Source organism: Hyaena hyaena, unplaced genomic scaffold, assembly GCF_003009895.1.
Source record: "Hyaena hyaena isolate Hyena2069 unplaced genomic scaffold, ASM300989v1 scaffold_105, whole genome shotgun sequence".
NCBI lineage: Eukaryota > Metazoa > Chordata > Mammalia > Carnivora > Hyaenidae > Hyaena > Hyaena hyaena.
The window spans coordinates 2,747,038-2,760,084 of record NW_024080737.1 but is presented as its reverse complement, the minus strand read 5'-3'; the positions used below and the strand labels follow the sequence as shown (position 1 = coordinate 2,760,084).

The 13,047-nt window shown below is 47.1% G+C and overlaps 2 protein-coding genes across 4 annotated transcripts in view; one reads left to right on the top strand and one right to left on the bottom strand.

The window, feature by feature from the left end:
- LOC120234250 (serine/Arginine-related protein 53) overlaps window positions 1-2,738 on the bottom strand; it is a 243,946-nt gene extending 241,208 nt beyond the window's left edge. Inside the window, exon 1 of the mRNA XM_039236027.1 lies at window positions 2,677-2,738. The gene's annotated coding sequence lies outside the window, so the exon portion shown is untranslated. The remainder of the gene's footprint in view (window positions 1-2,676) is intronic.
- On the top strand, window positions 2,602-12,658 carry SHOX2 (short stature homeobox 2). Of its 3 annotated transcripts, XM_039236031.1 has the most exons (6): window positions 2,602-2,982; window positions 3,601-3,637; window positions 5,870-6,078; window positions 8,515-8,572; window positions 8,895-8,983; window positions 10,520-12,658. In XM_039236031.1, the coding sequence occupies exons 1-6, from the start codon at window positions 2,602-2,604 to the stop codon at window positions 10,811-10,813; spliced, it is 1,068 nt and encodes a 355-aa protein (XP_039091962.1). In that variant the 3' UTR covers window positions 10,814-12,658. The 3 variants fall into 3 exon arrangements, with proteins under 3 accessions (XP_039091962.1, XP_039091965.1, XP_039091964.1); XM_039236034.1 differs by lacking the exon at window positions 3,601-3,637 and having other exon boundaries at window positions 2,602-2,956; window positions 10,556-12,658; XM_039236033.1 differs by lacking the exon at window positions 3,601-3,637 and having other exon boundaries at window positions 2,602-2,956.
- Window positions 12,659-13,047: the final 389 nt, after the last annotated feature.

Below are 13,047 nucleotides of genomic sequence, written 5' to 3'. Positions count from 1 at the left end.
TTAACACTTCAGTTGCAGAGCTCTGAACAAGACATCCATTTAGCTGACCCCATAACTGGTCATTCTGCTAAATAGCCTTAAAAATGGGTTTTCATAAAGGATTAAAGTTTTATAGTTATTCCCCTCTGACAATATCAGAATTAAAATGGTTATAAATAGCAAACCAAGACTGAATGTATACTCATGTTCTAAATTCATGTAACGTTGGAAAATGTATTTGTGTCTCTTTTGTAGTGTGATAAAATAAATGCAAGCACTCATATAATTCATTAATGCCTAAAAACTATTGCTACTGAAAACTTAAAGGTCCTAATTATTTCTCCTAAAAGCAGCAATAAATGTTTTAAGAAGAACAAAAGACAACTTTAGAATTCAAGAGAAAAAAAGGAAAAGTGACAGTTCCAAAAAGTATTATTTCCATTTTCCTTAAATTCACTAGAGTGAACATTTTAATCTAAGGAGTAGTATAGTATGGCAAAGATAATCTATTTGTATATGTTCTAGAACTGCTAATATATTACATTATAACTGTGTTCTCTTTTTACAAATGATTCAAGTTGCTTTGACGATAGTTCTCAAATTATGTTAACTTTGTGTTCATGACTTAAATGATGGGCGGAACTATATATATCAAAGTTCTGTAATTGCTTTTATCTTTACTGAGAGTATCAGATCCAAGAAGATGAACGTTACCTTTAACATCAGAAGAAAACCTGCACTAATATTCATTCTACTTGAAAATGTCCCCCAAGCCACACTTGAAGAGATATACAACTTTCCATGTTTTATATATAATATATATATGTGTATATATATGGCCACATAGCAAGCTTTGTCCTGCACAATACAAATGACTCAGTAATATAGAAGTTCCTTCCATATAATAAACTATTTCGGTGAAGATAGTCCAGGAACAGAATTTTAAGTTGTAGCTTTGACAGAGAAAGAGAGAGAAGGAGAAAGAGAGAAACCTTTCTCTCGGTGAACCTCTCTTTTTGAATAGTCCACGATAAATAACATTAAAATTAGATGGGGGTAAACAAAGTGAATTTTTTTCAAAGTCAAAGAGGGACAATCATTTGCTTTTCAAAATTAGGAAGTTAACTACTGTTGATTTTTAAGGTTTCTGAGGATGCTAAAAAATAACTCCCGTAGTTTATTCTGGGAAGGGTCCGAGTGCAGAGAGTTGTTAGGCAGAAGGGGTGAGGATCCTGAGATCTCAAAGAGGGAACGAAGTCAAACTGTCCTTGACCAGGAGCTAAGGAAACAGTTTAAGATGAAATCTGTCAGGGAATAGCTGCTCGGGAAACGCGTTAAATAGACTGGCCCGAGTTGGGTTTGTCCGTAGAGGTGTCAGCTGGGGCTCTGAGACGCGAATATTGGGGTGAATCACAAACTCCCCGGGGCGGGAAGCTTAGTGAGGATCCAGGCTCAGCTCTCGCTGCAGGCCGGGAAGCCCCTAGAAGGAGCCGCGCGGGTCTGGGACGCCGTAGACGACCCTGAGTCTGAGCAAGCTTGTGACCCCCGGTTGCCGGGCGGTGTGGGTTGGAGGGCGGGTGGGGAGCGGGGACGCAGGATTGGGACCCAGGGTCAGGACACGGAACCGGGGCGCCCGGCTGCACGGCGGGGCGGAGCCGTGGCGCAGCACCCTGACGCGGTGAGAGGTTGGAGGGTCGGCTGCGGAGTCCGGGCACCGGACTGACTCCGGCGGCCGCGCACTTGTCAGTTTCCGCTTGGCCACGCCCCGGCGGAGTAGCTCCAGCTCCCCGGTGTTTAAGTGAATCGTGACACCAACGCACAATCCACGCCTAATTAAATTAATTAGGGATTCTCGTCAACCCTGGATTAATGGCCAAGAGCACAGGCGGCAGAGGCTATCTGAAAACCCGGACGGCCTGGGACCGGCCTCCTCTGCCCGCCCCCTCCCGTCCCCTTCACTGCCCCCCCACTCCAGCTCCAGCCAGCCTGGACTCCGGCCTCGGTCAATCTCAACCTCTCTCTCTCTCTCTCTCTCTCTCTCTCTCTCTCTCCCTCTTTCTCCCTCCCTCCCAACCCCCCTCCCCCACCCCCAGGTAGTGGTGCGGCTGCTTCCCCAGGAAGGGGCTCCCTCCGAGTTGCGAAGGGGAGGTAATTTACTCAGAACAAGGGGCTGCCTTGGCGAAGTATAAATAGTGAGACTTCAAGCGCAGCCTTGCTATCAGATCTGAACTCTCCGCAGGAAGAATTGTCAAAGATCTTAACATCGAACAAGCGCGCTCCGGCGGGGAAGCATCAGTTCCCATTTCCCTCCGGCGGCCCCCGCCCCTTCCCTCTTCCTCCTCCTCCTCCTCCTCCTCCTCCTCCTCCTCCTCCTCCTCCTCCTCCTCTTCTCACTTCTTTTTCTCCTACTTCTCCTCCTCTTTCTTCTTTCTTCTCTTCTTCTTCTTCTTCTTCTTCTTTTTCTTCTTCTTCTTCCTCTTCCTCCTCCAGCTCCTTCCCCACCCCCTGCCCCATTGATGTGTTATTATTGGGGGGGCTGGAGCAGTAAAAAAAGAAGAAGGAAAAAAAGAGCGGGGCTCGGCTGGGAGAGGGTGAGCGCGGGGCTGAGCGGCGGCGGCGGCGATGGAAGAACTTACGGCGTTCGTCTCGAAGTCTTTTGACCAGAAAGTGAAGGAGAAGAAGGAGGCGATCACGTACCGGGAGGTGCTGGAGAGCGGGCCACTGCGCGGGACCAAGGAGCCGACGGGCTGCCCGGAGCCCGGCCGCGACGACCGCAGCAGCCCGGCAGTCCGGGCGGCCGGCGGAGGCGGCGGCGGCGGAGGAGGCGGAGGCGGAGGCGGAGGAGGCGGAGGAGGCGCAGGAGGAGGAGGAGGAGGAGCAGGCGGAGGCGCTGGAGGAGGGCGCTCTCCCGTCCGGGAGCTGGACATGGGCGCCGCGGAGAGGAGCCGGGAGCCGGGCAGCCCGCGGCTCACCGAGGGTAACGGCCTAGCCCCCCGGCGGCGGGTCCCCTTCCCGCCTTCCTGACTCGTCTCGGGCGGGAGAGGACTCCGCGGCCGGGCGGGGAGAGGGGCGGGACGCGGAGCGGGCCCTCGGACCCCGGCTTCGGAAGCTAGAGTGGTGATGGAGGGGTGGGAGTCCGGTGGTGTGCACGGTCGTGGGTGGGGTCCGAGTGTGTGGGGGGGGGGGGCGTGGGGTTTGCGCGCGCCCTTCTCGGGTGCTCTCGCTATTCCCATTCCACTGAAGCGCGGTTCCCCGGCCGGAGGCTGCGCCCGCAGCCCAGACGGCCCGCGGGCGGATGGGGAAGTTCGGTGGGCCCGGCTGCCGCGGGGGGCGCCGACAGCAGCCGCGCCGGGCGGCCGGGTTCTGGTTAGCATCTCGCGCCGAGTTTGCGGGGGTCCCTTTCCTAGGCCTGAGAAAGAAAGGAAAAGAGAGGAAGGAGAGAGAGACAGAAAGAGAGAGAGAGAGAACGAAGGGGCTATCACCCTGGATTCACCCCCAGGTTTCGGGCCACGGCTAAGATCCACTCGAACTCCACGAAGATCCCGGATCCTCGGATCCGGGAGGTCGAAACTTCCATTCTCTTTGAGCTATTAAAATCGAACGAGGCTGAAACAGGCTAAGGTCCAGGCTAGGCTGTTTCTCTCCGGAGACGCTTTAGGCTCCCTTTTTTTGGGGGGAGGGGGGATTGGTTTTCGGTATTTACACAATTGCATTACTGTTTCGAATCATCTCTGGTTTTGTTGGAGGCGGAGGGGGAATCCTTTCTTGCCAGCAAAGTGTTAGGAAATGGCTTTATCTAAATGGTGGCGCGTCCTGTACCAATTCAAAAGAGTTCAACAATAAAATTAATTTGGCACTTGGTGCCTGCAGTAACTGGTGTGCTGCCATATTTTTCCAATTAAGAAAATATGTGACATGCGTAGAATCACATATTTAAGCAAGCAATTAAGTTGTTTATAACACGGTCTGTTCCTGTTTAGGCCAATAAATGGACGTTTGGGGGCGAAATCGTGATTATATTAAGTCTATTAATCAACTAGAAATGTGGACATCTTTCTCTTTGAAGCTCCAAAAGTTTGAGAGGCATCCACTGTGGATGACACGAAACAAACAAAGCCTTTCTCACCCCTTTGGCAGAATCTGAAGGGTGTTTTTCGTATTTAAATTTCATCGCAATATCAGTGGAAATATTTTCTTATTAACTTGGCCCCGAATGTTTGCTATGTTATCTGCTTCCTCCCCAGTGGAAGGACAAATGTCCATAAAACGAACTCTGAGAACAAGAAATGCGGGCAACACCTAAAATCACCGTAGCTAGAATGGCAGACTGGGCTGGGATCTAGAGGCTCTTCTTCCCCGAGACCAGCCCGTAGGTCCTCCTGAATTTGAAAAGTGATAGCACCACTGTCGGGCGGCCCAGTGCAGGCTTCCCCGAGTGAGTCGGCAGCTCCAGGCCCAGGGTACCCCAGCACGCCGCATCGTGCGGTTAGGGTCACAAGCCGGGCAGACGTAGTCCTGGAATTGTTGATTTCCAAGCTCAGGACAAGTATTAATTTCTCTGCAGCCTGGCTCTTCCGGAAATTATTTTTAACACCCGTGCTGATCGGGCTCCTGGGCTAGGAAGAACTGCAAACAGCCTCGACTACCCAAACTCAGCTTTGACACCTTAAAAACCCAAGGCTCCGACTCAGGCGCCGAGGATGAAGGTTCTAGAGGGCAGCTTATGCTGATATGGGCTCTCCTAATCACTGCCCCATGGCACATATATATATATATATATATATATGTACTCCTTGGGTGACTCTGTATGCTCACATTCGCAGAGCTCCTGTTTTTAAAGGGAGGAGAAGGAAGGACAGTAAAGTAGCAACGGTGTGTGCAAACCCAGAAAGGAAAAATGCATATTTTATTAAACAACCGAGCTGCTGGATGCATGAAAAGGCTTTGAGCAACCAATAGAAACCAAGGATCACAAATGTTCCGCTTGAACCTGTTGATCTCTGTGGGTTTAAGCGTTTAGGGTCGAGTCTATCTTTCCAATCGGGAGGGAGAAGGAGAGAACAGAAGCAGCGGTCTGTTTCGCGCGCAACCGGAGGCTGGTTCTCCGCCGGTCGCCTCTTGGCCTGGCGTGGGCGGCGAGCTCTTCAGGCCGCCAACATGGCGTGGGCACCTCTTCTCGGGCGTCCGGTACCTGGCGTGGGGTGTAAGGACTGCCGGGCCACCCATGGGCTGCCCGCAGCGTTTGGCTCGGACCCTGGGCTGCCTCCGAAAGCCCGGAGATGCTGCTCCCTGTGCCGCGCAGCACCCGTGTCTTGTTCTGCCGCCGCAACCCTTGGGCCCAATTGTTCCCAAATTAGAGCAGCAAGTTTGACAGAAACAGAGCCAGCAGCGGCCAGAGCTGGCCTGAAAACGGTCCAGCGCTCTGGGCATAGCGGGTGCGAGGCCAGTGCGCGGCCTCGCCGCGCCCTTCTGCCCCGACCCGGTTCTGCGCCAGGCCGGGCGCGGCGCTCTTGATTTCTGGTGTGCTGGGGAGCGTGTGAGTGCCAGGGAGGGTGAGTGCAGTGGATTTGGTGTCCGCGGCGGAGGGCGGGGGACGGTGGAGTGGACAGTGAGGAGGTGAGTAGGCTACGGTTGCGGAGGGTTGGGGTGAATAGCTGAGGACAGGCGGCCACCCAGAGTTGATCTTTTCACGTCTCCAGAATCCTTTTCCTCGGGGCAGGGTGAGACACTGGACAGGAACTCCGGGAGGGGGCAGGATCCTCCATCCTTTTGGAGACAAGTCTGGCGACAGGATTTGCTGTGTTGTTTTTGTCCGTGTGTGTGTGTGTGTGTGTGTTTCTGTGTGCGCACGTGGACATACGTGTGGCCCTACTTGTGGTGCCCTCTCCAGTGTCCCCAGAGCTGAAGGATCGAAAAGAGGATGCAAAAGGGATGGAGGACGAAGGCCAGACCAAAATCAAACAGAGGCGAAGTCGGACCAATTTTACTCTGGAACAACTCAACGAACTGGAGAGGCTTTTTGATGAGACCCACTACCCGGACGCTTTCATGCGCGAGGAACTGAGCCAACGACTGGGGCTGTCCGAAGCCCGAGTGCAGGTACCTAACTGTGAGGATGTCAACGCAGGGCCAAAGAAATGGAGGAGGGGCACGCGTGGGGTTAGAAAGGCAGCTTGGGGGACACACACCTAGGGCGCAGCGGGTTTCAAGAACCTGGGTGAGGCGAGAAGGGAAAGGATACCTTTACTAGAGGTCCTATTTTCCAAAGTAAATCTTCAGTCTTATAGCCTTAAAGAGGTCCTATTTTCCAAAGTAAATCTTATAGTCTTATAACCCTATCCCAACATATGTTCCCAGCAGAAGAAAGCTGTGCTGGGCTTGCTCCCAGAGTTTCTATAAACCACACCACCCCCCCTCGCCTCACGATGCCTTTAATGTGGTTTAATCCTAATGGGCCTACTTTTATAAGCCTTAAAAAAAAATCCCACAGAAAACGTTTTATCTTCTGGATGCCTTAAAAGTTACAACGAATATTTTGTTCGCCTGAGTTGGTTTTCCTTGAGGGTCTGCTCCGGGGTCTAGGGTTGCCAAGCGGATATGCCAATTAGGTTTATAGATGTACAGACTATAAAGAAAATTAGCAACTGTTAAGTGCGGAAATTTACAGTTTGCCGTTAGCAGTCGATCTCAAACTGTGTGTAAAACAGTAGAGCAGTAAATGCATTTTGGTCACTCTTTGTTCCTTCACCTAACCAAGGCAGCAAACCTGAACCTACAGGAACTTGATATTAAAACAACTCAAATATCTTAATACTGGCGTTCCCAAAGTCCAACACCCAACAAGTGCTTACATGATGGAGTTAGGGTTGGAGCAGGTTTTCTTTACTGGTTGCGGGGGTGAATATAAAGGCAATAGGCTTTGGGGGCATTCAAGGTGGAAAATTATATACATGCATGCATATCATCCTAGTTTTATGGAGAAAACATTTAAATGTTTCAGATTGTCCTATTTATGCTCAAATAATAAAAATAGGAGAAAATGAGGGTCATTATTTGTTTGAACACATGGAGCAGTTTTAGGCCTGAACATCTGCAGCTGTTACAAAGTATCACTGTAACAGATACTCCCAGGATCTCTGGGCGCAGAGACCACCATCTGCAGCAAACTATGCAATTCTTATGGGGCTTCCCCGCATCTTGTAATAGGATCAGGACAAAAACAGAGCAGTCACGTTGAAGGGGAAAAGTAATAATAGGCTGCCTTGGTCATCACAGCCGTCAATAGAGGCTCTGCTCTTCCTTTTTAAGCCTCTCCTGCTTTGCTGTGTGTACTGAAATCTCTAGAGACTCAGCAACCCCTTAAAGACATGCTGATAATTATTACAGTTATGAGCATTAGTATCGCAGTTCCAACTCTTCTAGGGGAAAAAAGAGGCAAGAAGCCTCAGGCCATGTGAGTTACACAAAGGATGCCACCCTGGCATGAAATCTACCCTTCTATTATACTAAATGGCAGGGGAATTTTTGAAGATTTACATTGACTATGACACTGGCTTTCAAAAACAAGAAAAATCTCTGAAGCCGTATTTTTCTTTTATAGTTTTTTTCAAACCTTAGTTTGTGAATCAGTCAATATGCTGTATTATTGGAACATAATGCTGTATGATTGGAGTGTAAAAGCAAGCTTTATGTGAAATTTTAAAAATCTGTCATACTGCCTTTAAAAGTTGGCAAGTTTATTTAAGAAGATAATATCTGGGAGAAGACAGTATCCAGGAGTTACTTGATTCAGACCCCATTCCCTTTTCACAGCATATTGTTCTTTTTTTCTCATAAGAAGTGAACTTTATTGCTGATCTTTATTTTTTTCATACTTTTATTTAAGTTTTAGGGTTATTTTCTGGATGCATCTCTACTACCCTAACAGCTTTTTCTATAGAAGCAAATTAGATTATCATGATAATGGCACAATTATTCTGCTACTGTGTTACACTCTGCTGCACAGAGGAACAGAGAAATCCTAAACTTCTTTGTAGTGAGGCTTTTATGACACTAATTACCTCTTCCCCCACTCTTATCTCCCCCCCCCCCCCAAAAAAAAAACCCAGAGTCACTCTTTGCTTTGGTGTTTGGTTTTTCTTGAAGATAAAGCTAATTAATATTACAGGCTATTAATGAGCACATTCTTCTCAGGTCTTACTGGCCAAACATCTAAACCCATTATCACTTTGGTATCAGGTATCAGGGAGAGTTTTAGGCCTTGGGGACTCTGTAATGTAGAAAGATGAAACCAGGACTAATAGTAATTTATCAAGAAACAATTTATCTTGCAAAAGTCTATGAAATCTATTTTTGTCATTCACTTGCATTATTTGACTTGGGAAATTGAGAGTGTTTTTTATAATTCAAATATTGCTTGCTGTATCTCTTAATCTTTGACTAAAACACTACTCTTTTGTCATTGGACTCTGGTAATTAAAAGAAAATGTTTGAGTTCATAACATCTAGGTTTTATTTTGTTTTTCCAATTCGCAGGTTTGGTTTCAAAATCGAAGAGCTAAATGTAGAAAACAAGAAAATCAACTCCATAAAGGTATGCTTCTCAAAGAAAATCTGATATTCTAAGTAAAAAGAGAATTGAGTAATATTGTTATACAAAATCAGAAAGAAACTTCTAAAACATAATCATGGTCTTTATTTAAAAATCTGCTCTGAAGGCAGTTAATGAGAGTCCTAAAGTTTGGGAGTAAATTGTGTTTATTTTAATTATGGCAGCAGGTGTAGGAAGATAACAGTCCAATTCCAGAGGAATTAATTCTATCTTGGTATCATTTGGGACCTTGGAAAACAATGCTGGAAATATTAACCTCACATTACTGTGTTTTTGTCCCCCCCACCCCCCCTTTTTTTTACAGGTGTCCTTATAGGGGCTGCCAGCCAGTTTGAAGCTTGTAGAGTTGCACCTTATGTCAACGTAGGTGCTTTAAGGATGCCATTTCAGCAGGCAAGTATAGCCCACTTCAACCTGTTTTTAACTGTAAAATGACCTGGATGTTTCCTTGAATTGTTGAATATACCTTCTCTCTGAGTCCCAATGTTGGTGTCCATGCAGCTGAAGAATAATTTCGAGATGATATAGTGGATTCTCCCTTTTAAAAAAAACAACTATACAATGTCAAGGGCCTATGTGTCTAGTCCTTTCTGTCCTCAGGGGAAAACTGCAGGGGCCTGAGGCCAGCCACCGGTCCTTTAAAAATGCACTAAAGATTGCACTTGGGGAGAGAAAGGAAAAGCCTTTTGATTAAGATTTTGTCAGCTCCAATACAGAGGTTAGTCCTCAGGTGTTTTCTAAAGCAACTTTCTAAATATTTTTCTAGGTATTTCTTACCCCTTAATCACATTAAATGTGTCTGGCAGAAGAAAAGTAAATAAATAAAAGTACTTCCAACTCAGATTTGATTTTTTAAAGGTACCTCTGCTAACAAAGCTTCATCTCTAGTAGAGAGGGAAGCCTTGGTCTTCCTAGGGATGCCCTGCCTCTGCAATCCGTTTCTTAGGCATAAAGAAACCTTTAAGACTACATTTTAAAAGGACAGCCTACAGCAATGATTTAATCCTGGGAAATCCCAGTGCTCTAAACGCCCCTGCTCTTCAACCCTAAGGGCGCAAGCCTTACCCAACCAGAGCCTGACCTTCCCCATCCTCAGCCAGGACCCCTGCCTGGTATGGCTCTGAAGTCGTGAATTAGCTCTCAGTTGGCAGCACCCTGGACTGGGGAGACACCTGGGTGTACCCGTGTATTGACGGTTAGTGTTAGGGAGATCTTAGCTCTCTGGGCACCACAGGACTCTAGCATCCTGATACTAGGCTTTTGAAGCGAGAGAGAATGATTGGAGAAAGAAAGAGTGGGATCTTAAAAGTAGACCCTTACTACTCAGAAAGTGATCTGCAGGCCTGCAGCACCAGCACCACCTGGGAGATAGTTAGAAAGGCAGAATCTCAGGTCCCAACGTAGACTGTCTGAATCAGAATCTTCGTTTTAAAAAGATGTGCGTTATAACAAGGGTGATCATTACAGCAGTGAACGTTAGAAACACTAACAATTGTGCCAATTGTTATCAATATGCATTAATTTCCCTAAGTGACAAGGAAAAGTTTTACGGTTTGCTTGTTAGTACTTGGTTAGTATTTGTTAGTGCTTTAGTGGGGTAAGGGGTGTGTGATGGCATCGAGAGACCCTTTCCAAATTACCTTTGTAATTTTGAGAAGGGTGATGTTTTAACACAATTGCAATGTTGCCCTCTGATGGGCCCAGCTCCTGAGGGGGGCGGCCACATTCCTGCAAGATAGGAGTCCCCCGAGGCCCAGGGAGATAAGGCGCTGAGCGAGTTGCACTGACTCTGGCGCACTGGAATATCGCAAATTCAGTAACAGACTGAGGAGGTCAGCCAAACGCCCCTTTCCTGTCCCTAGCCCCAGCCTTCCCTCTCGCCAGGCTGGACGCCGTTAATGCTCTGTTTCTATTCTGTTGTCACCCTAGGATAGTCATTGCAACGTGACGCCCTTGTCCTTTCAGGTTCAGGCGCAGCTGCAGCTGGACAGCGCCGTGGCGCACGCGCACCACCACCTGCACCCGCACCTGGCCGCGCACGCGCCCTACATGATGTTCCCGGCGCCGCCCTTCGGACTGCCGCTAGCCACGCTGGCCGCCGACTCAGCCTCCGCTGCCTCGGTGGTGGCTGCCGCCGCCGCCGCCAAGACCACCAGCAAGAACTCCAGCATCGCCGATCTCAGACTGAAAGCCAAAAAGCATGCTGCCGCCCTGGGTCTGTGACGCCACCCCCTGCGCCAACGTCGCGCCTCCAGCGCGGCTTGCACCCTGCACACCCTCCACGCCCCGCTGCTTTTCGGTTTACCCTGTCCGGACCTCTGGAACCCACCCTCTTCCCGCCCCGCCGATCGCCCTTTGCCCCCCTCCACAACTTGGACTCGGAGGGCGAGACTCCGCGCGGGACCTTCGATTTCACGAGGCGCAACAGCTCCGTCGCCCGTGACCGTTCACCTGCCCAAGGGCATAGAGTTCGGCTTCGCAGGGGCAAGTTTTCGGGAAGTCTGGAGAGACTGAACGAGGGAGCGCTAGGACAGCGGAGTGTGGCTCAAGGCAAAGCTGCAACAACGATGAAATTAAAATCCTGTTCATAAAAAATGAACAACAAAAAAAAGTAGAAAAGACAAACCAGAGAAAAAAAGAAAAAGGGAACTTATCGCTATTTGGCGGAAGCTGAAATTGGAGAAAGAACCAAGGAACAGAAACAAAATTTAGAAATGAAAGTATTTTATACATTTAAAAATATGGAAAAATCACCCGAACGAATGTCGAGATAATGGGGGGAGGGGGTACCAACTTAAAAAGTGTATGTTTTTTTTAATGGGCTGAAAAGGCAAAACAGAAGGAAGAGGTATACTTATTTAAAGAACTAAGGTTTAAAAAAAGAAAGTGCGCAGCTGGGAAGTTCACAGGTTTTGAAACTGACCTTTTTCTGCGAAGTTCACTTTAATACAAGAAATTTGATAAGAGAGGCGGGCCTCCTTTTACGTTGAATCAGATGCTTTGAGTTAAAAACCACCACACATGGAAGAGTAAGAAGAGGGAAGACAGTATACAAACGAGGAGAGGAGAAAAATGATATTAATACAAATAATGATACCACAGACAATGATTTATCTGAGAAATAATTATAACATCACTGTCCAGACTGCTGACAGTAAATTCCGGTTTTGCATGTTTCTTGTATTCCATTGATGGTGTCTCCCCGCTCCCTGCTTTACTCACGTGCACTTACTCCGTTTTCATCTATGAAAAACAATACCAAAAGCATCTGGAAATTGATATATCTCAAATCTATATTTTTTGCCCCGTCTTTGATCCTGTCGGACAAAAGAAAAAGGTCGGAAGGGAAAAAAACTTAACACTCTGTCCCAAGAAGACGGAGGCGGGCAGAAAATGTGGGGAAAGGAAAAAGAAAAGAAGACCAAATGAAATAATAAAGGTACAGCGCCTCACAGGGCTTCTAGCACATAGTAGGCGCTCAATCAATGTTAGTCCCTCCCCCCTCCTTTCTTGTATTCCCTACTGCTGATTTCCTGATGTCCTATTTGAGAACCTTGCTTTATTTCCCCCTCTCTATCCTGTCACACTCACCTTAAATAACACCCAACTAGATACAAGCAGTAGGTTTGTGTAAAATATGTTGATACACACGAACAAAGTTTATTTTGGCTATAATGTGTGAACTGATGGTTGACTTTGAACATTTGCATTTTATCTCACAAAGGTGTATATTCAAGTAATTTTGTTTGTTTGTTTCAATTCATGTAGCTATTTAAACTGGGATACCCTGGACTAAGCAACCTGTATCCCAATCACTAGAAAGCCTCCTTAGTTGTGTTTTTTTTTTTTTCTAATTTACAAGAAAGAGGAAAAGCTCTTTTAACTGAACTTTGGTATGCGGTTGAGCTTTGTAACTATTTGTTCTCCATGAAAACAAAGTTATTTATATTTGCCATATTTTTTCTAGTGTATTAAGTTATTTTAAACAAAAGAAGATGCTGTTATTTCATGATGTGTTGTTGGTACAAAATGTTTCGGTTTCACCTCTGTTAAACCTTTTAAATAAGTGCCAAGTTATTAATTGAAGACACTTTGCGATCAATTGAATGAAAATAGTATTGTTTCATTTGATGGGGTTCGAGTCATCTTTGTTCCTGTTACTATTAAACTATCCGGGATAGTCTTTCCTTCTCTTTGATTAAAGCGTATCTGTCTCTCGAACACATCAACTTAGAAAGGCGCTTGCCTCGGCTTCCAAGTACCTCTGTTAAGAGGCGATGAGAATGGTGGGTCTCCAAAGCGCTGAGCGCACCCCCTCCCCCTCCCCCTCCCCCTCCCCCACTTTATCCACCCAGCATAGAAACCGAATTGATTTTACACCAAATCAACAAAGGAACAAATAATATGTAAAATAATATAGAATAGACTCCCCAAGACAAACTCTCATTCTTCCATTT

Coding starts and splice junctions, on each gene's coding strand:
- SHOX2 (XM_039236031.1), top strand. CDS start 2,602: ATGGAAGAACTTACGGCGTTCGTCTCGAAGTCTTTTGACCAGAAAGTG. Junction 3,638..5,869: donor TCTCTCCGGAGACGCTTTAG/GCTCCCTTTTTT, acceptor TGCCCTCTCCAG/TGTCCCCAGAGCTGAAGGAT. Junction 8,573..8,894: donor AGAAAATCAACTCCATAAAG/GTATGCTTCTCA, acceptor TTTTTTTTACAG/GTGTCCTTATAGGGGCTGCC.